Raw genomic sequence first — 23,424 nt, forward strand, 5'->3', positions numbered from 1 at the left:
CCCACAAGTATTCAAAACCCAACATAACCTTCCTGTACGTAGCACAAAATGGGTGATGCTTGTGTTTGCTAACAGTCATCATTGCCTCTCTCATCTCCCAACCCTCACTGCAATCACTCAGTTTCTGCTGTCATTGTTTTATCCCTTTTATCCACTCACCCTAGTTTTCTTATGTCATCGTTCTATCTACTCTTCATCTTTTTGGTCATGCTGCACTGAGTAAATGAACACAGCATGAAGTAGTGAGGACTCATAGCATGCACGCATGCACACACACACACACACTCACACACACAACAATTTTCTATCTGCTTCCATCAACCAAATACATTCACAAGGCTTTGCTTAATCTGGAGCTATTGTTGAAGACATTTGCCCAAGGTAATGTGAAGCGATGGATTGGTCTACTGGTTGAATTTCTAAATTTTATACAACTTTTTTTCCATAAGGTGATGCTTAATACAGCTGAATAAGCATTTTCAAGTATGATGAACCTTTGCAAAATAATTTTTTCATTGCTGAAAGTATCAATGAATGATATAATAAAATATTTAATTATATTAATTTCCATATTAACAACAAACATTATTGATATTAAGCTGATTTTATCGAATAAAATTTCCACTTACATTTGGTGACATAACAAGGTCTTTTTCACATCTGCATCCTTCATATTCATTACTGAAGAAAACACACTTCTCAGGTTTTGATAAAGTTGCACATGTTTCTTGGCAACTTGTAGCATTCATTGACCAAATTTGGTTTTTAGGACAAATAATTTCTTCTTTTGCTTCTTGGCAAATCCATTTTCCACGAGTACATACACTGTTAATTTCAAAATACTTATAATTTCAGAACAGCTTTAAAAGATAGATAATTGTTTTTCAAATAAAAGCTTACAGTATAACTGACAGGATTTAAAAATACAAATATCTCTCTCTGACCATCTCTCTGTTATTCTCTCTAACTCTCTCCCACCTTGCTTCTTCTCATTCCTTGTCTTACTGGGGTGGCCAAATATCTCCTCTATAGTAAAAGAGCAATCTCTGTCCCTCTCCCATACTCTGACCGCTTACCTGACACACAGCCACTTCTCTCGGTTCCACTCCCTCTCTCAACTAAGAGGTCTTTGTCTTGCAAGTTACGCGATGACCCTGCTGATGCTGGTGCCACATAAAAAGCATCTGTGCTGGTGCCATGTAAAAGATACCCTGTATCCTCTGTAAAGTGGTTGGCATTAGGAAGGACATACAGCTGTAGAAACTAAGCCAAAACAGATAACTGAAACTTGGTGCAGCTCTCTAGCATGCCAACTCCCATCAAACTGTCCACCCATGCCAGCATGGAAAGTGGATATTAAACAATGGTGATGATGATGGTGATATATATAAATATAAGAATTGAAGCACTTAGTTAATAGAGTTCACCATTAGGTAAGTAAACTTTCTTTTCTAACAACTAAATTTAAAATAACATTTACTCACGAGAATATTTTTACAGAAAAAAATATACTGCTGGTGATCCTTAGATGATATGATGAAACAGTAATAGGATACCTCTTTTTAAGTGACCTATGTCCTTTTAATCTATACCAATCTTCAGAAGTAAGATTTCATTTGCAAGTGCTAAGATCAAAATGCTAGAGTTTCTTAAATACATCCATTTTATTATTTTTGCTGTTGCTGCTGTTGTTTTTGTCATATAGCTTTGAGCCAGCTTTCACACTGAAAGCAGTCATCTAACCACAGACTGTTGATGGAAAACATTTTCCAACAATAATTTTCCAAAGATAATAAGCAGTTTAAACCTAGATTTAAGACCCTAGGATATATTCAGGTTGGCTCTTGTTAAAGTTTGTTTCTTCCTACTATTATAGATGCTGCTTGCTAATAAATAAAGTTCTTTGAAAGACTCCAACTGCATTGAACTTGGCTCCCAAAATAGAGAGATAACAACGGTTCACTTTCTGTTTCTTCCCCATTCTTCAAGTTTAAGAGTAAAAAATGATGATTAGGTATAAAACACAAACTCTACCAGTCAAGATGTTTAAAATTTTCCCCATACTATTTTGCGGCCACCTCCACTTACATTTAATTATTTATCAATTTTCCAGTCTTTAATGACCATCTATATTCTTATGCTTAATCTACAGATGTTGTCATGTGTTAACATCATCTATCAACAAGCCTTCTTCCATGTACATAGCTATAATTTAGTAAAATAACTTAGTTATCATTAAGCTAGTGTTCGGAACATAAATTGTGACTAAAGTTTGGTGGAAGATTTTAATTCAAAACTTATGAAAACAAGACATTTGTACCCAGAGCCAGAGCCGGTTTGATAACGAAAGGGTTAACAACCCTAACACACAAGAAAATGTATGTTCTGGCCATATTGAAAACCTTACTGGCATCCATTTCACTCCTTGAAAAACTATTTCAAGTAATATTGGTTTCAAATTTTGGTACAAGGCCAGCAATTTTAGAGGAAGGTAGTAAGTTAATTACATCTACCCCAGAGTTCAACTGGTACTTATTTTCCCGACCACAAAAGGATGAAAGGCAAAGACAATCTCAGCAGGATTTGATCTTTGAACATAAAAACAGGCAAAATCTACCAGTACGTCACCTTGCCATTGAAAGTAATATTGATTCAAGAAGATATTTGTTCAGTTGTAATTTTATAAAACCAACCAATCATTTGTTGATTCTACAGCCCAAACTGAACTACCAAAAAGTATTTCACTGATATCTGAGAAACCACAGGCACACACACACACACACACACACACACACACACACATTTTGATTGAATTTTAAAAGAAATGAATTTGTCTGATTATTAATTCTCCTAATCCTCAGTCATTGACAGAGTTTTTTTATTTTTTATCATTACCTCAATAGTCTCTGCTTCAGCTATCTTGTTAAATGTACCCCAATATCAATCAAGATGTTTTTTAATGAGTAATGTTTATTTGCCAACAGAATGTGGTGCTCCTATAAAGGACGATGTTACTGTTGCTTACCTTTATCAACCATGTCTAAAATATACTACTTTTATCAATAATTAGTCTTAAACTTTAAAAAATAAAACCAAATTACCAATCATCTCCCTTTCTCCGCAAAGATGTCCCAGCATCATAATGCAGCTGTGTGTATTTATCAAAGCAGGTGCAGTATTCAATTTTAACACATTTCTTCTGGTTATTAAGTAATGTTCCATTCGGACAACGACAACCAAAGACACATTCTGAGTTACAATCTGTGAGCGGCTGAGATAATTCATGGCAAGTTGTCTCACATAAGGAACCACATTCTGTGTATATTTGCCCACTTCCAACAGGGCATTCCAAAGCTGAATAAAGACAATGAAAAACAATAAAAATATTTTAACAATATAAATAATTTCATGCTATATCACTTGAACTCTTTTACTTGCTTCAGCTGTAGCCATACTGGAGCAACACTTTGAAGAGATTTAGTCAATCAAATCAACCCCAATATTCATTTTAAGTCTGTCACATATTCCGTCATTCTTTTATATCAAACAGCTAAGTCACTAGGACATAAAAAAACATAACAACTGTCAAGCAATGAGAGATAAACACAAACATTACAATGCATGCAAACACACGTACATACAATCTACACACAAATATGTGTGTGTGTGTGTGTGTGTGTGTGTGTGTGTGTGTGTGTGTGTATGTGTGTGTGTGTGTGTGTGTGTGTGTGTGTAAAGACCCACTTTGGTCATGAATGACCATGGGATTGCACCTAGAAAGTTACCCTCCGAGGCACAAGTCCGGGAAAGGTTGTTTTTATGGAAGACCAGCAGTCCCCCATGCATACCAGTCTCCTCTCTCCATGCCACCGATGCTCTTGGCGATACGGCTTGACACCAGTGATGTCACAACTCGTTTCTACAGCTGAGTGAACTGGAGCAACATGAAATAAAGTGTCTTGCTCAAGAACACAACACAGCCTGGCCCAGGAATTGAACTCACCACTTCATGATTGTGAGCCCAATGCTCAAACCACTGAGCCATGTCCCTTCACACACGCACACACACACACACACACACACACATGCACACACATGTACACAAACACACACACATGTACACAAACACACACACACACACACACACATACACACAAACACAGACACACACATACACACAAACACAGACACACACATACACACACACACATGAGAAGATAAAGGATTAGGTCTTGTTAGGGTACACAATGGATAGATGCTGAGATATGGATGTGGGGAAATCTCAAAGGCAATAAGGGTAGGGTGGAAGACATTTAACTCAACAAAGGATTTGATCAAAACAAAGACAGGCAATACCATTTGTACCACGCATTTCAATAACTCAGCCCTACCTGTGCCCTCATATACAAGTGAGACATGAGATACTACAAAGAGGATAGAACATCAATTGGCTAGGGCACAAAAGGCCATGGAAAGATCCATGCTAGAAATATCATTACAAGAGCATATTTGAAATGAGGTAATTCAAGAATGGAGCAGAGTAAACGATCACAGAATACCAAAAACACAAGTTCCAACAATCAAAGCTTACAGATGGGCCATACAGCTGATCAATGGCATCCAAGAGATTAGAAAAGACCACTTGGAAGGCCTCCATAAAGATGGGAAGAAGATTTCGTTAAGCAATTTAGACTAAGATAGAAAAGAATGGCGCAATCACGACAGAATTGGAAGTACATTGTGACCAGTGATGTGTAACAGCATATGATATACCAACCAGTACTGTGATATATTTGTATATATATATATATGTATATATACGACAGCTTTCTAATCCACTCACAAGGAGAGCAGTCACCATCTTCCCTTCCATGTTGGCTACCTCTGATGAGCATATTTATATAATTGGTTTGTTGCCTAACACTCCATTGTATTTTTTTGCGCAAAACCGATTGGTAAGACCAGCCATGATGGATACTTAATACTGTAAAATTAGGATAGTGTACCCACTCTACTAACAGTCCCCCTGACTTATGGTCACTTATACAACTAAATAAATATATATATATCTGTGTATATATGCTGGACACTCCTGTCGAAGACAACATATGAGCGTTCAGCTTTCACCAAACGACCTGCACAAATTATTTGTTTATAGTGATGAAACGTTTATGCCACACATTAACTTGCTCTCTCCATCAAATCGATGTAGTCTGAACAAGTGCACGGTGTATCATGCATCAGGTGTCAAAGTGATTGCAGATCAATATGAGACGAAGTATTTTGCTCAAGAACACAATGCACAATGCAGTCTAGGAATTGAAATCACAATCTAGCTATCATGAATGCAACACCTTAAACATGAATGCAAAACCTTAAGCAATGTACCCTTGCTATGTGCTAAAAAGTTTGCTTCCCAACCACATGGTTCTAGGTTCAGTTCCACTGTGTGGAACCTTGGACAAGTGTCTTTTATTATAGTCAGGAGCTGACCAAAGCCTTGTGAGTGGATTTGGTAGACAGAAACTAAAAGAAGCCTGTCACAAAAGAGACTAATAGAATAAGTACTGGACTTACAAAGAATAAGTCTTGGGGGTCGATTTGTTTGACTAAAGGTGGTGCTTCAGCATGGCTGCAGTCAAATGACTGAAACAGGTAAAAGAAATAAAAGAAATACATGTATTTACACACCACAAGACCCCTTTGAATGAACAGCACATGGAATCTACGTCTCCACACTCTCCATTTGTAATGACAAAATATGAACTCTTATGGAATTTAGATACATGGACATAAAGCATTTCTACCACTTCTACACACCACTTTCCTTGAATAATGGAATTGCAACTATGACATCCTACATATATTTTTTATTTTTACTTTTATTCTCTTATTTCCCTTTATACTTCTTATTTCCATCCTTTTCCAAAATAACTCCTTATACTGAACTCTACTTTTTCCTTCCATTTAACCATCTCACATCGTCTTTGATGAAGGGATATCCCTAATATCCCAGAAACAGCTGTAAGACTAACTTTCTCTTTATAAATGTCTTGAAAATTCCACATAGCCTTGGCTCTGTTGTCTCATTTCCTTTAACATATATTTATATTATATATATATCAAAGGGTGTTCACCAAAGATTTCCCCTAACCCACTTCCGGTTATTACAGGAAACAGAACTTGTACTGGTATAATCATACATATCTCTACATGTCACATTGTAAATTGTAGTTTTCCATTAGTATTCGCTTGTCTTTTATGGCTGCTGAAGTGGACTACAGTATTATATTGGAGGCTGTTGAATGCAGACCAGTGATCAAGTTCTTATACTTGAAAGGTCATACACCAAAAGAGACTTTTGATGAGATGAAAGTTCATGGTGACAATGCACCATCATATGACATAGTCAAGTACTGGCATCACCATGTCAAATGTGGTTGGACATTGGTGGAAATTGCTCCTATTCCTGGACGGCCACATTCCGCCATTGATGACAACACCATCCATAAAGTAGAAGCCACCATTTTGGAGGATCGCCACATGGCTACTTGGCAACTAGCCCAAGAAGTGAAGACAAATGTAGGATTGGTGAAAAACGTCATTCACGACCATTTGCACATGTGGAAGTTGTTTGCATGATGGATTCTAGGGAATCTATCATGCAATCCTTTCCAGAAACAGGAATAAGTCAATTGTTCCCAGGCTCTTTTGGCAATGTGCCAAGAAAATGAGGACGACTTTTTCAGCAGACTTATCACACAGGGTGAAACATGGGTTCATCACTATGATCCTGAGACTAAAATCCAGTCAAAGCAATGGAAGCATGATAACTCACCACCTCCAAAGAAGGCTCATGTCCAACCCCCAGCAGGCAAGGTGATGCTCACTCATTTTTTATATTAAAATTAATCTTTTAGCATTCAGATTACTCTATCAAATCAAATGTTTATTTACATTGTTTTGAATTAATCATGCATTATGTTGTAACTCTGAGATTTCAATGATGTCACAATTTATTTTTCTGAATGTCATTGTAGGACAGGTGTGAGAGGCTATATCTGGCTGGTTTAAACCAAAAACGTAGAATATTTGGGACAGCTTAAATGCTAAGAGGTTGAATGAAGGTATTTCTACTAATAGCACAATTGGAATGTTTGTTGTTGAAACCTACAGGTAAGCCCTTTAATTTTATCTATTTACTAATGTTTTCATAACTGGTTCATCCATTTCTTCCCAATTATTCCTGGGTCTATTTCTAATGTGCGTAAATTCCGCATCCCCAAATTACATTTATTTTCTTGTAACCAGCAGTCATTCATCTTGTCCACCTCTACTAATACTTTTAATATCAAATAGCTTTCTCAACTGACAGTCAATGTTTCTCATAATTACTGCAAATGATAGAAAATTGCTGTAATATCTCCATATTCCCCTAATAGTAATAAGAAAGTAAAGAATAATTCTGACATATTTTTTTAAACATATTGTAGTAATTCCAGACTAAGATAATGGAAACTAAGGTTAAGAAATTAAACCAACTCACAGCAAACTTCATTTAATGTAGAGTTTTCACGCCAGTTAATAATGGCACCATTGTCAGCACATGCTTTGGCATAAGCTTGAAGTGCAACACACATTGCATTTGGATTAAATATTTCACTAACACACATATCTCGCATACATTGGTCATAATATTTTTGGTATGGAACAATTTCAAAGCAGTATTGAAATTGCTTGCTGAATGGAATATAAGAGCAGTACTTTTTAGCTTCATCTTCATTCTGAAATATATAAATTTGAATAACTTTACATTTGAATTTAAAATTTTGACTTTAATAAAAGTTTTAATAAAATTAAAAATATTATAATTAAAAAAAAAGTGAAAATTCTCATATCTGTAACAAAATGTTCTCAATAAACCAAGTCTCATTAAAACATAATTACTTTGTTAAATACGTTAGCTACATTAATAACTTGAGTGGTAAAAAGTATTTGCATGTATACAGAGTGGTGCAAAAGTAAGTATACAGTTATGAAAAAAGAAAACATACAATACTCATTTTTATCAAAAAAATAAAAAGTTAAGATAAAAGTATTATTATAGTTATGATAGATGTATTATTGGGATTAATGATATTGAAAATATCAAAAATGAGGCTAACTAATTTAATATGCTTGGTTTTCTCTAGTATGAGAGAGTTCCGAACACTGCCTTTCCATGTAAAGCCACATCATGAATACATACGCAGTTTTTTAGTTGTTTGCAGAATGTCAGCTATGCTTCTGCTTCCAATTCTTCATATTAGATTTTGAAATACTAAATATTATATTTATGTTACCAATATATCAGCTATGACATTAGTAAAGAAATTCCATGATGCATAATTAGCCTTGCCGGAAGATCTTGAAGTATCCTTATACAGAGCTCTTAAAGTTTTAAGAAAATAATTTCACTAATTTACCTTTGGGTTTGATATAAAAGTGGAGGCAAGTGGTTAAGATATTTATCTCATAATCATAAGGTTGTGGGTTCATTTCTGGACCAAGCAGCACATTGTATTCTTGAACAAGTTACTTCACTTCATGCTGACCCTATTTAATGAGCTGTAATGAGTACTAGCTAGATGCTACTGCAGCTCTCTCACTCTCTCTCTCTTTTTAAGACATGGCTATGTGGTAAGAAGTTTGCTTCCCAATCACATGGTACTGGGTTCAATCATCTTGCATGGCATATTGGGCAAGTGTCTTCAACTATAGCCTTAGGCCAACCAAAGCCTTGTGAGTGGATTTGGTAGACAGAAACTGGAAGAAGCCCATTGTATATATATATATATATATATATATATATATGTGTGTATCTTTGTATCTATGTATCTCTTTTCCACCAGCACCACTTGACAACCAGTTGGTGTATTTATGTCCCCCGTAACTTAGTCGTTTGGTAAAGAAGACCAAAACAATAAGTACCATGCTTTATAAAAATATAAGTACTGGGGTCAATTCAATCAACTAAAATTCTTCTTAAGGGTGAGATACCTGAAAGGGTATTTATGTCTGTGTGTAGTTAACTAGAAACTTGAAATAGTAAAAACAAAGTACATACTACAAAGCTATACTCATTATTGAATGACAACTGGCTGTAATCTGATACTCCAACCTACCACCTGGCACACAGCCACTTCTCTTGGTTCCTCTTCCTCTGTCCGCTGAGAGGCCCTCTACTTGGTGACCTCACAGGAGCTAGCACCATATGTAAAGGCACCCATGCTAGCGCCATATAAAAAGTACCCATGCTGGTACCACAAACAAAACACCCAGTACACTTTGTAAAGTGGTTGGCATCAGGAAGGACATCCAGCCATAGAAACCATGTCAAAACAGGTGAGTGGAACCAGGTGCAGCCCTCCAGCCTTGCCAGCTCCTGTCAAATCATCCAACCCATGCCAGCATGGAAAATGAACATTACATGATGATGATGATGAACTATGATCATATCATTACTAAAAGTAATATAATTTCAATTTATGTTTACATAAATAATAACTTACATTTATATTAACTTCACAGGGTTCGGACTCCACATCATCTCTTTGTGGAGCAAAGCAAGAGAAAGCAATAAATTCTTGAGCAAATTTTGTTTTATGAACAAGCAAACCAGTTCGGCTAACAAGTTCATTGTTGATATTAGAATCAAAATTGCCACAGAGACCTTCAACCTGTCATGTAAAGTTAATATTATTTAATCAATAAACCTCAAAAGTCACAAATTAGACCAAGAAAAATAAAAAAAGCAAATATATTCTGTTTAGCTGAAAGCTTTAATATCTGTTAAAAGAACACAAGTGGTTGTCTAAGCTAAATTTTAGTTGTAAATTAAAGGTTTTTATCCAATTCTATCTCAAAATAATGCATGAAATATGAACCCTCACAGATATTAATACTCTACTTTTTTATTTAATTCCATCCACCCATCTTCTCTACCCACTATTCCTAGGAAGGTTGTGGGGATAAAATCCTCAGGCACCTCTTCCATAGCAGAAGCAGCTATCATTATGCTTCCCACCAGGATCTCCAAACACGACCAAACTGAGACTGTGGATGTTATCCAACCATCTCATTCTTGGTTTACCCTTAGGTTTCCTGCCAGTTGACTCAGCTTCAAGAATCCATCTTGCAATTCTTTTCTGTAATGTTCTGATCACATGTTTGTAACACCAGAGCCATGACTGCTCAAAGCAGGAAAGCAACTTATTTAATCTCAAATATTATCTAAAAGGTCTACATAGTAAAATTAACATATAAAAATGTAAATAATAATACCAAGCAGTAAAAAGTTTAATTTACTTCTGAAATGAAATTGTAGAAAAGATTTTGTTTCATTTTTCTGTAACAATTTTTTTCTTTGCAATATATGCTTATTTAAATAAGATTTAATAAGCTTTCTGAAAACTATTTTAGAATTTCACTAATTAATAAAAGGCATTAAGAAACATCAGAAAGTCAGAATATCTTAAAACAATTTTTTATGATTAATGTATATTCAAAATAATAGCACATTGTTTCTTTAAAGATTTTATATTAAAATTAAAAAGCTGCCTGAAGAATAATAGTTTACTCACATATATGTTAAAATTAGTATACCATCAAAATTTCTGGAGTTACTCATTTTTGTTTTTGTACTAACTTATTTCAATACTTTCAAAGATAACAAATTCAATTCACAAATCTTATCACAAGTCATGGCTGACATTTGCATGAAAGAGAAGAGGAGGAGGAGGAGGCGACGAGGGGAGAAGTAGGAGGATGACAAGGAGAAGGGGAAGGACAATGAGGAGGAGGAGGAGGTATGGCATTGGATGCATAAGATTTTTAAAACAAAATATTATATTAAAACAATTTCTACATCATTTTACATTTACATTTTTATATGCTCCAAAACAAAAAGTGGTTTCGTACCAAACCTCGATAATTTGACTTCAGAGTAATATAAGTTTGGGCACCAGCATAATGTAAAATACGGAAATCCAGTCCATCCACCACATAAAACAAAGACGATGCCTGTTTTATAATAATTTCTTTACTGAAAAAACTGTTATCTGATCTATAGTTGCCATTGACAAAAAATCCTTTCTTAGTGATTTTTGCAAAGAGATTTGCAGTTTCAATTTTGAGGCCAGTTGAACAATTAAATTCATAAAGATATGGGCTGCTGCATGGACCAAATTCCAGAGATATTTTCAACTCCAGTGAAGTTGATTTACTCTAAAACGACAGAAATACATCAATAATAATTAATTAATTTGGTAACTTTCAGAGTTTAGTTTTATACTAAATTTTCTACACTGAATCAATGTATTAATGCATCAGATACAATTAATTAGCCTAATAATGTTCTCTTAATCTGGTCACCAGCAGAAGTGGTGGTACATGTTCTCATGATGAATGGTTTGTCTAATTCTTCAATGTCTGCTTTAGCATGGTTTCTACAGCAGAATACCATTCTTAACACCAACCACTCACCCACTTGGGCAAGTCTTTTGTTATAGCCACAAACCAATCAAGGCCTTCTGAGTGGATTTGGTAAGCAGAAACTGAAAGAATCACATCACACACACATACACACACATGCACACACAAACACACACACATATATGCATGTATGTATTTACATACATACATTATAGGCCATTTGGCATCATGCCATGCTTGAGAAGAAGACCCATTAAGTCAAGTAAAACCACAGTTGTGGCCAATGCCAGTGTCACATAAATGGCACACATGACAGTGGCACGTAAAAGCATCTATTATACTCTCAGAGTGGTTGGCATTGGGAAGGGCATCCAGCCATAGAAACCATGCCAAATCAGACTGGAATCTGGTGCAGCCTTCCAGCTTGCTAGTCCTGATCAAACCATCCAACCTATGCCAGCATGGACAACGGATATTAAATGATGATGATGAGGTGTGGATCTGTGGTGAGAAATTCACTTCACTATATGGTTCCAGCTTCTTGGCTAAGTATCTCCTACTATAGCCTCAGGCCAACCAAAGCTTTGTGAGTGGATTTGGTAGGCAGAAACTGAAAGAATCCTGTTGTATATGTGTGCGTATGTCCTCCACCACCACTTAACAACCAGTGATGGTGTGTGTACAAATCCATAACCTAGCAGTTCAGCAAAAGTGAACCAATAGAATAAATAACAGACTTAAAAGAAAGTTAGTACTGGGGTTGGTTCATTCAACTAAAAATTTTTCAAGGTACTGCCCCATCATGGCCACAGTCTAATAAATGAAACAAGTAAAAGATAAAAGATAATTAAAAAAATAGCTTTTCTCAAATTTTTACCATAAATATGTAACAATAGAATTTTACTGAAAATGCTAGAAAGATTACTTTTTCAACTTTAATGCAAGCAAAAGATTAGTTTTTGCCAACCTATTTAATCTGTAAATAATTCAGTTTATTAAATTTAGTGGCTAAGTTTTTATCAAACTTAAAAGAACATTAATCAGCTAAGTGATGATGAATGTCTATATATAAAAAAAAAACAAAAGAAAATAATTATCTTACTTGCACTAGTGTATATCGACAAGAAACTGGTTCGATTGTGTAATCCAAATTATCAAAAGTTTTAATACTATTGCGACCAAGTATTGTACAAGTTCCAGGACATTCTTGCTTTTCACACACCCATTTACCATATTCACAAACACTATAGAATGAAGGAAAAAAATAAAATGAAGTTATTTCTTTATCAATATGCAGTCAAATGCAAATTTTGACTTTGAAATTTTAAAGAACATGAATACAGCTTATGAAAATGACAAACATTATTCCAAAAATCAGTTATCAATTATATTATACATAATTTCACTATATCCATAGAACTACTTGATGCCTCTGCCAAATTATTATTGTTGGGGGAAATTGATTAGTCTAATTCATTAAATTTCACACTAGTATTCTTATAGTTAGGTTGAAAATCTACTTCATCAGATCTGCTGAAGCCCATCTGAATTATATTAATCCCCAAAAACTTGATTCAAAATTAATCAGTTAAATTCAACAAATGATTTTAGTCACATACCAAAGGTTGCAATCCATCTTAACAGTAGAATTCTCATCGAATTTCTTGCCTTCATATTCACATGGGCATTCTTCCTTATTAATACATTTGCCGTTTTCATAAAACTTTCCAACAGGACATCGGCAAGCAGCCACACAAGGTAAATCACAATCACTAATTTCATCAGTGTTGCCACAAGTTCTAGGACAGGGGGCAGTGCATTCATCAAATTCAAACCCTTCAGGGCAAGTAATTGCTAATAAATAGAATAGATACATTTTAGAGAAAAATTAAATATGTTACTTGATATATTTTTTTCTGAAAAAAAGTGAATGTCAGTAGTATCAAAGTTGTAATTTGTCAATTCAAAGAGGTAGTGACTCTACTTGGAGAGCCCCTATTGAGAAATGTTACTCCAAAGACCTTTCAGAGCAACCCTATTTCTACAGCTTTTATTCACAATTGTATTCTTTCGGTCATTACCCAAGATTCCTGATCACAGATAAAGGTAGGCACAAACACCAAATTGAAGATAGCGAATTTGGTTCTTACACCTACCCTTCTTCAGATGAGTGAATGCTGAACCTGGTGCATTACTGAACCAGATACTGCAATTCTTGCACTTAATCCAGCCTCTTACTTTCCATCATTCATGAAAATGGACAAAAGCCAACTAACAGGAGACCAAGTGGCAGACCACTAAGAAGATAGTTGGATAACATCCATGTACTTAGTTGGTCTCACTAGGGGATCCAACAAGATCAATTGTAGATAGTTGATTCTCACAGGGCCTGATGGAAGGCATCCTTGTGGACTCTACTCCTATGACCCTTCAAGGCACAAGTGAACAAAGAAAATGAGATGAGATCAAAAATTGAATATAAGCTAGAATGAAACTGTTTGACGAAATACAAACTTTAAGAAAACTGCAAAAGAAACTAAGACCAATGAACTGTATTATTAGAATTAAGTATGCCATAGAATAAAGGTTTAAAAACATACATTTTAGATGTACAATGGTGGACTAAAAATTTCATAGGCTGAAAATGAAGGACTGATGCTAGAGCTATGAAATCTTGCATGCATTAATTTCAACTGTTCTTATTAATAACTGATTCATTTATTTCCAGGTAGACTGACATCAAACTGTTCAAAGAAGACTTCAAAATTAACTAATAGCGACCTGCCTTGTTGAAAATGGGTAAAATTTGGCATCGTGGTATTATCAAGTACTTGCAGAAAAAAAGGTTTAGTACTACAAAGACATTCATGCTGATATGGTTGCTACATTAGGATATGATGTTCCAGCTTTATCAACAGTGCAAAAGTGGGTAGCCTATGAACTTTTCAGCTGTCCATTGTACAAAATATTTCAGATGAACAGAAATTATTAGTAATGGTAAGAGTTGAGCAATAAACAATATTTTCTTTTTTGATAATAATGACTTCTTTTCGTAGTATGGAAGATGCATCCTAGTCGTTCAAAATCATGCAAAGACTGCATTTCAGATGCAATGAAATCATATTCATACAAATTTTGACATGTAATAATAAATGTTTAAGTGAAGTTAACAGTTTTTGATTGATTTTAATGGCTAATATGTATCTTTCATGCTACAAAAGTTTTAGTCTCACGTCATATCACTTGCCTAGCAAGTACATACCCAAAATGATTTCTATTTTTTAACAGTGCAAGAAATAATGAAATAAATTATAAGTTGTTTTAATACAAAGATCAAAATGGGAGTGACACAAACACCAAAACAGGAAAGGATTACATACGACAAATGTTTTGTTTTCTCCACTTTGGAATATCATTTCCATTCAAAAAACACTGATGGGCAATACTTTCAACGGCTGTACATGCTGCTGTCATAGCTTCTTCTGCAGTATCAGAGGCACGGATCATCGAGAAGCAATTGTCTATTAAAACTGGCTTCTTTTCCTAAAATGACAGGTTGTTTGAAACAAAACATAAGAATGTATCAGATAATAAAGAAATTACATAAGAAAATGTTATTAATATTAAGAAAAGTAAATGTTCAATGCTCTTAAAATGTAGTTTTACTCATGATTAACAAATTTTATGTAAATTTCTGCTTATTTAAATACAAAAATTATTATTTCTAAACCTCTCAACGAGGGACATTCAGGCACAGTACTCTAAAGTAAAGATTATTTCCCATCATAATGCATTAGTCCTGCTTGGGACGAATGTTACTGTTATTTAGCCCCAGGGGCTGATGTAATCAACTTAGGCTCTTCCCTGAAACTGCTGGCTTTGTGCCAAAATTTGAAACCAATATTTGCAGATTTTAATACATTTGTTGATAGCATATAACAGTTTCCTGGGGCCAAATAACAGTAATATTCATCCCAACCAGGACTGCCGCATTATGCTGGCAAATAACCTTTACTCTGTTTATTTACAAAATCAGAATCTATTAAAACAGTAAAATTGATCACTTTTGGTTCAAAATATAAACATGAAGTTAATCATTTCTGAGGAATAATATGCAATGTAACAATGAAAGAAAAACTAAAGCATTTAAATCAAGAGGGTAACAAAAAGTAGGAATTTTTAATTACTTTTCAAAGGAAACCAAAAATTTGCTACCAACAAATGTATTAAAACCTGCAAATATTGGTTTCAAATTATGGCACAAGGCCAGCAATTTCAGGGAAGGGGCTAAGTTTATTACATTAACCCCAGTGTTCAACTGGTACTTATTTGATTGACTCTGAAAGGACAAAAGACAAAGTCAACCTTGGCAGCATTTGAACCCAGAACATAAAGACAGATGAAAAGCCACTGAGCATTTTTGTGCAACATGCAAATGATTCTACCAACACACCTTAAAAATCTGCAAATATTGTTACTGCAATACAGATGTATTGATTATCTCTGCTCAATATTGTAAAAACTGGGCAAAGATTAAATTACAATTTCAGTTTCAGTACAATAGTAAAACAAATTACAAAAACAAAAAACAAAATACAACCTATTGACACAAATACGTCTGCTTCGGTACATTATTGTAATGATAACAACTATCATGATAGAAACTAAAGTAAAAGTCTCATGGAAACATTACGAAAAACAATGTAATATTTAAGAAAATAAATCAAAGAGATTAGAAGTGAAACTGAGTAACACTAATTTTTTTTAAAATATAAACTTACAGAAAGATCACAATTATAGAAAGTAAAGGCAACACGGCAAATTTTGTTAGCTTCTGGATATCTGTAATCAGGTGATGTTGAAAGTCTGTTATTTTTGCACTGAAAAAGAAAAAAATAGGACTTAAAAGTTACATAAAAAGTTTATGAGAGAAAAAAATATTTTCATAATTCTGAAGGGCTTTTATTTTTACGATGTATAAAATGAAGAAAATAGTATCTTAAGTAATTAATTATTTCTGCTTTAGGCACAAGGTCTTGAAAATTGAGTGGGGGGAGCTAGTCGATTACATCAATCCCAGGTACTTATTTCATCAATCCTGAAAGGATGGAAAGCAAAGTGGACCTCGGCGGAATTTGAACTCAGAACATAATGACAGATGAAACACCGCTAAACATTTTGCTCAGCGTGCTAACGATTCTGCCAGCTTGCCACCCTAGTATCTTAGGTAATTAATGTCATATTTCACATTTTTATTCTGTCTAAATGAAAAGACAAATTATGAAGACCAATTAGTTCTTATTTTAGCTTTTAACTTCCATTGAAGATGAAGCAGCAGCTTAAGTCTTTCTACAGCACCGAAATTTTGAGCACCTTTAAGGAATCTATTCATTCACAATTAGTTATTACTTTAGCAATCATTGAAAAAAGATCCCTCTTAATCCCAGGCAAAATGTTTGTTTCAAAGACATTAAATGGAGAAAAAATAAAGTAAAAACATAAAGATGACGATGATGATGATGATGATGATGATGATGATGATGATAAAACTTTAACGAAATATAACAATTATATTTATCATAAATGCTTACTAAATTTTCATAAATATCTAGGTCAATTCATCATCATCATTTAACATACGTTGTCCAAGCTGGCATGGGTTGGACAGTTTGACCAGGGCTAACAAGCAGAGGGGCTGCACCAGACTCCAGTCTGATTTGGTATGGTTTCTACAGATGCCATTTCTAACACCAACCACTCCGAGCGTTTAATGGGTGCTTTTACATGCCACCAGCATTGGTACCAGTTGCATGACACCAGTATCTGCCACACTATGATTTTACTTGGCTTGATGGATCTTCTACTCAAGCACAGCATATTGCCAATAGTTTTGGTCATTTGTCATTGCTAATCAACAATCTCTTGAGGGGCTACTGATATTAAATATTACTGGGAGATCAGATTACATATAGATATGCCAGTATATGAAGAAGGATATAAATGTAAACTGATAAGCTATTTTCATGAAATAACTTGCAATATCAGTAATAATTTAGTATCAGTAATAATTTACTTGCAATATCAGTAATAATTTTGATAATTAAAGTTATCAAAATTTGAATCTAATTAAAATTTATCTAAATTTCAATTACCTGATTTTAGATAAATTTGAATTATCTAAATTAAATTCACTGAAGATCGAAATAATGTTGGTAACTCCTTATTACATGGTAATTAGTTACACACATAGATATCCTGGACAACAGTCAAAGAAAAACTATTCAAGTGATTGACATGAAGCCACCCAGAAACACACTCCATCATCTCTTCATCACTCACACCTCCTCTTCCCATTGCCTTTTCTTTTCAGTCACTGGCATTATTGTCTCTACTTCTCAGAGATGGATGGTCTCATGCCACCTCCACCCAAGTTCAGTCACTCTATTCATCATTTATGCAGTTGCCAAATTGCAACAGACAGTCTAAGTGCTACATTAATGCTATCAATCCCTCCAGTTATGCAAGACTAGCAAAGGCTTGATGCACTGGTCCTTCTTTTAGACCTGCTGTTTTTCCCCAACATTTTTTCTTCCTTTTGTAGCATTAGCAGGGCAGTCGAATTACTTCGCCCCAGCGTAGCAGCACATTGGTGCTGCGTTCCTCCGCTCTTTAAAAGCTAACAGCAGAGGAATATAAATGACGACTTCCACTAGCTTTTAAAGAGCAGAGGAATGCAGCACCAATGTGCTGCTACACTGGGGCGAAGTAATTCGACTGCCCTGCTAATGCTATATCATCGCCCTCGTTTGTTGTTGTTTAACACAGGTGAGCACTAGTCAGATAGTGCTATGATCAAAGGTTTTTTCAATTCTGATCTTCCAATCTTTACTTGAAGCATTACGTAGCCAAAGCTAAATTATTTGATGTATCCTTCTGTGGCAAAGGAGATGTTGGTTAATGCAGGGTACGTATTTGAATGAATGCGTGTCAGAGGGCTAGTAACATTTAAATATATGTTTGCATAAAAGGCACAATAAAATACCACAAGACAATGTTCTCTTTAGGTTAACAAACCTGAGAATTTATTCTAGTGCAATCAAGATATTACCAGAGCTTTGCAGGTAAGCCTTCCTAATAATCGGGAAGGAATCAAGTGTCCATTCATTAATAATTGTTCAGTCTGTGTATCGTAGATATCAGCATTCCCGTCAATCGGGAGGGCTTACCTGCAAAGCTCCGGTAATATCTTGATTGTATTAAGGAATTAACTCATGCCTCCTACACCTTGTTGTCTTGTACGCTTATCTCTGTTGTGCCAACTACTTCATGTGTGAGCAAGGAATAAATTTGTTTGTTAACCAAAAGCATTACCTTCTGATTTTTATCGTTACCTTTATGTACCTTTTTTTCCTGTTTCTTTGTATTTAAATGTTATAAGTTAAAATGTGATCTTTTGTATAATTGTCCATAGAAATAGAGAAAATTCTTTGTTTCATTGCAAATAGCCAATAGAAATGTTCATATTCAAAGACCCGTGTTCTTTTTATAATTTTGGATATCAAGTAACTTTTACTAAAACAGATATTAAATTTCAAAAAATTTATTTGCAAACCAATTGAAGTACCTACTTTATTTGGTGGTGTTATATATGCTTGAATAAATTCTTCTGAATTCGCTAAAATGTCACCTTCTCGATTGAAAAAGTCATCTAAGAATGAATACAAATAATTGTATATGATGAAAATTACAGAAAAACATGTAAGGAAGGATAAAATTTAGAATTTACAAAGAGAATCTTTTCATTAAAAGTTTAATGATTCTGAACAAGTAAAAACCAAAAGACACATGAGTTGAGAAATATGATTATGTTTCTATTAAGTTATGAATTCTATAATTCTTTAATGCTTTTTCCATTTTTTTCTTTTGGAAGAACTTGATGGAAATGTAAAAATATTCTAATCTCCATCACAATATATAACAATGTTTTAGACAGGAACTTTTATTTAAGAAACCATGAAGCAAATAACATTTTAGAATATGTCAATTTAATCTGTTTAACTACTAACTTTGTATTCATAATTTTGAAATAACAAATTGTTAACTCAGTTTATTTTCAGAGCAATGTTACTAATAAAAATGCATAGCCTAGTGGCTAGTGTGTTGCACTCACAATCTAGCGATTGTGAGTTCAATTCCTGGACTGAGTGGTGCATTGTGTTCATGGGCAAAACACTTCATTTCATGTTGCTCCAGTCCAAGCAGCTATAAAAATGTAACCCTATGATGGACTAGCCTTCTGATCAAGGGAAATGTTAGCTTTCTCGTCTCACCAATGGAGTGGAATCATTCAAAAGTTAAAACAATGCAAAGCACATTGTGACCAGTGATGTATAACAATATTTAATAGTTTGGTCAATCATGTGATCATGAATGCAACCCAGAAATTTAAATAAAGAAATACAAAAAAAAAAACGAAATGCAATTTGTACCAGTAAATTCTGATTATAATATTAATTGAGGATAATTCATAAAACACTGAGTGAAAAGCAATTTACTTACTGTTTTCATTACCATCATAGTTACTGCATAACCCTCTAAGTTTAGAACTTTTGAAAAGAGAATCTGATGGAACAATTTGGACATACTGTCTTTCATTCATTAATATATTTATTGGAATGGTTGAAAATTGAATGGCTATATAATTATAGCGTCTTGATACTTCAACACCTGGGGAATAAAAAAGAAAAAAAAGAAAAATCTTTCTGAATGAATTTCTAAAACAAATGTCATATTTAAACATACAAAAATTTATAGTACATTTATATGAAATAATATGTATAATAATAAATTAGCAGGCTAAAAGCTCGCTAAAAATACTTTGATGCCACATACAAATATGAAGCTAATGTGGTTCAGATGCTCAATTGGAAAACTAAGTAAGGAAAGTATACAAAATGATTAACTAATGATCTAATTATTTCACAATGTGAATACCGCCAATATTTTTATCTGATTATCCAATTTCATGTTCTCTGTTAGAAAAGACATTTTACTTTACACTTTTAAACATTTTTAAACGTTAGATGTAAATATAAATGCAATTAAAAGAAACATAACATAAAATATAGCTGGATTCTACTCTTATAAGTTTTTCTTTGCTTGTTACAAATGTGAAAGATAATTTTTTTTTTAAAGTGTTAGACAAACCATCTTTGACTTCTCCGTTTATATTCATGTATTTTCCATTCAATAGAACACGTCCTTTTTGTACAGTCACAATTGTGTTTCCATATTTTACAAAAATTGTCTAAATTTGAAAGGGACAGAAAGCATAAAGAATATTTCAAGAATTTTTTTTATATTTACAATTGAGATAAAAGGAATTATTATGCATTCGTGCATTAAAATTAAAAATGATTTGAATAAAAGAAAGATGGTATTCTAAAATATTAAAAAAGCACTTGAAGAAATTGCTAATAAAGTTCTCAATTAACTCCAAGATATTTCTGGCAATTTTCCCCAAAATAAAATATTTAAAATTATGTTTGAGTCTACAGTTTAAAACATGTTTTTATTTTATGCATTATGTTCTTCCTCCTCTAGATAATCAACATCAATTTATTGTTGTAATGCAGATTTCTACATAAGAACTTAATCATAAGTTATTTAATATACAAGATCAGAGTCTTATGTTTTGTATTTTATTGTTTTACATTCACTTTTTTGCATGGGAATAGGGGCTTACTTTTTGTAGAAATTAATTCTTGAGGTGTTATTTCTAATACATGGTGGCCACTGAAAGACTGAAAGGTTTGAAAAAGTCATAACTTCATTTTCAATCTTTTTTTTTTTTTTTTTTGCATGTTGTAGAGCATCCCTTAGAGATTAAAATGGCTTTGTATGATGTGCAGCAACAAGTAAATTTCACTTTGTTTTTCTATTCCAGTGAAACATCAATTATTGAAACTCAGAGAAAATACTAGCATCATTTTACTGTCAGAGAGTATCTCATAGTGATAGCAAGATTCAGAACCTAATCGCCCGGTTTGAAAGAACTAGATCAGTCAGTGATCTTCCAGGAAGAGGTCCTAAACACACTGTGTGCACTGTCACAGCAGTGGAAGCCATACAACAGAGTGTCCTTGAGGATTCACCAGCCTCTACCTGTCCTCACTCTGATCAACTATGCATCACCAGAACATCACTTCAGAAGATTCTGAAACTGAATTTTGAAATGTTTCCATCCAAATAAATTAATAACAAAATTTTAAAAAACCATGTGCTTGTAAAAGTTATTTTTGTTTTATATCATTCGGTCTTTCTGTGGCCACCCTATTCTAACCACTCAACTGTGAAGAAACAGTAAAAGCTAAGGAAATGAAATGATATTCCACACAAAGAAGACATTGGCAAAACAACTTGTAACTATGTAAAATCCATACTTGATATAAAAAAATGTGTGTGTGTGTGTGTGTGTGTGTGTGTGTGTGTGTGCTTGTGTGTGCATGCATGTTTGCGATTGTGGGGGGAGGCTGTGAATGTGTGTGCATGCACGTGTGTATGAATTTGTGTGTGCATGCACGTGTATGAATGTGTATGTGTGTGTGTGCATGTGTGTGTTCATGTGTGTGTTCATGTATGTGTATGCTTGTGTGTGTGTGGTTGTGTGTATATGTACATGTGTGGGTGTTCATGAGTGTATGTGTACATGTATGTGTATGTGTGGTTGTGTCTGTGTATGTATGTGTGTGTGTGTGTTTGTGTGTAATCCCTCGCCATATTGCAGTTCACCTATCGTGCACTCATTACATCATAGTTCACTTATTGTGCACTCGGTACAACATAGATTTTTCTGGCTAATATATGTAAATTTACATCATGGACTCCTCAGTATATCGCAGATATCTGTAGCCAATGGGTATTTATATTTTTTTAGATTTTAATTATTTCTGTGAGAGGTTTTGGAACACAACAACTGCGATAGTCAAAGGATTACTGTATACAGTAATGATCAACCAGACAAATGCCATACATTTCCAGATAGCAGAAACATTATTTTCATCAGATGTAGGACAATATAATTTAAACTGCAGAAAAGCCAGATTCAGGTAACCAAGAAAATAGATTAAGTCTACTGTCTCAACCTCATGATCATTTAAAAGGTCTTGGAAATATTCACTATTAAATGTCTTTTTCTATCGAAGCATGTCTTATTATGGTTATTTGGCACCTGTTTACAACTTTATTTCTTTAGTTATCACAAACTATCTTATATAGGTGCAGGCAGAGCTGTGTGGTAACCCAACCACATGGTTCTGGGTTCAGTCCCACTGCATGGCACCTTGGGCAAGTGTCTTCTACTATAACCTCAGGCTGACCAAAGGTTTGAGAGTCAATTTGGCAGACAGAAACTGAAATAAGCCTGTCATGTGTGTGTGTGTTTGCAGGATTATTCTTTGTGTCTCTGTTTGTCTGCCATCACCACTTTGAAAACCATTGTTGGTATGTTTACATCCCCACAACTTAGCAGTTTGGTTGAAGCAACCAAGAGAATAAATACCCGGCTTTAAAAAAAATAAGTACTGGGGTCAATTTGTTTGACTAAAATTCTTCAAGGCGGTGCCCCAGTATGGTTACAGTCTAATGCCTGAAACAAGAAAAAGACATGAAAGATAGCAAGAAAAAAAATTAAACACATACCTTTTCACAGTTTTTAAGTCGAATGCAATTTGTAATTGTCATCCTTACCCACCAGAAATTACTAAATTCGATCAGGTTATAGACACATGAAGGTGACTGGAGAGTGAAAAAAGAACCATCAAATGTTCTAAAAAGTCTGGTACCTTGGCTTCGACAGCTTGAATCTGTTTTTAGGGATTCATCACCTATTGTAGAATCTAAAAAAATTTGAAATATTATACTAAAATGCATCTTAGATAAAATTCATGTAAA

The 23,424-nt window shown here is 34.1% G+C and overlaps 1 protein-coding gene across 1 annotated transcript in view; it reads right to left on the bottom strand.

The window, feature by feature from the left end:
• The window catches only part of LOC106867629 (uncharacterized), a 252,388-nt gene that overhangs the window by 159,436 nt on the left and 69,528 nt on the right, over positions 1-23,424 (bottom strand). The window contains exons 37-49 of the mRNA XM_089340670.1: positions 23,173-23,369; positions 20,680-20,779; positions 20,032-20,199; positions 19,101-19,180; positions 16,254-16,352; positions 14,853-15,015; positions 13,092-13,326; positions 12,575-12,716; positions 10,960-11,265; positions 9,552-9,719; positions 7,547-7,784; positions 3,102-3,354; positions 630-825 (exon numbers count right to left, since the gene is read on the bottom strand). Of these exons, the coding sequence (XP_089196796.1) occupies positions 630-825; positions 3,102-3,354; positions 7,547-7,784; positions 9,552-9,719; positions 10,960-11,265; positions 12,575-12,716; positions 13,092-13,326; positions 14,853-15,015; positions 16,254-16,352; positions 19,101-19,180; positions 20,032-20,199; positions 20,680-20,779; positions 23,173-23,369 (2,345 nt within the window). The remainder of the gene's footprint in view (positions 1-629; positions 826-3,101; positions 3,355-7,546; positions 7,785-9,551; positions 9,720-10,959; positions 11,266-12,574; positions 12,717-13,091; positions 13,327-14,852; positions 15,016-16,253; positions 16,353-19,100; positions 19,181-20,031; positions 20,200-20,679; positions 20,780-23,172; positions 23,370-23,424) is intronic.

Source organism: Octopus bimaculoides, chromosome 2, assembly GCF_046866305.1.
Source record: "Octopus bimaculoides isolate indiv1 chromosome 2, ASM4686630v1, whole genome shotgun sequence".
NCBI classification, from domain to species: domain Eukaryota; kingdom Metazoa; phylum Mollusca; class Cephalopoda; order Octopoda; family Octopodidae; genus Octopus; species Octopus bimaculoides.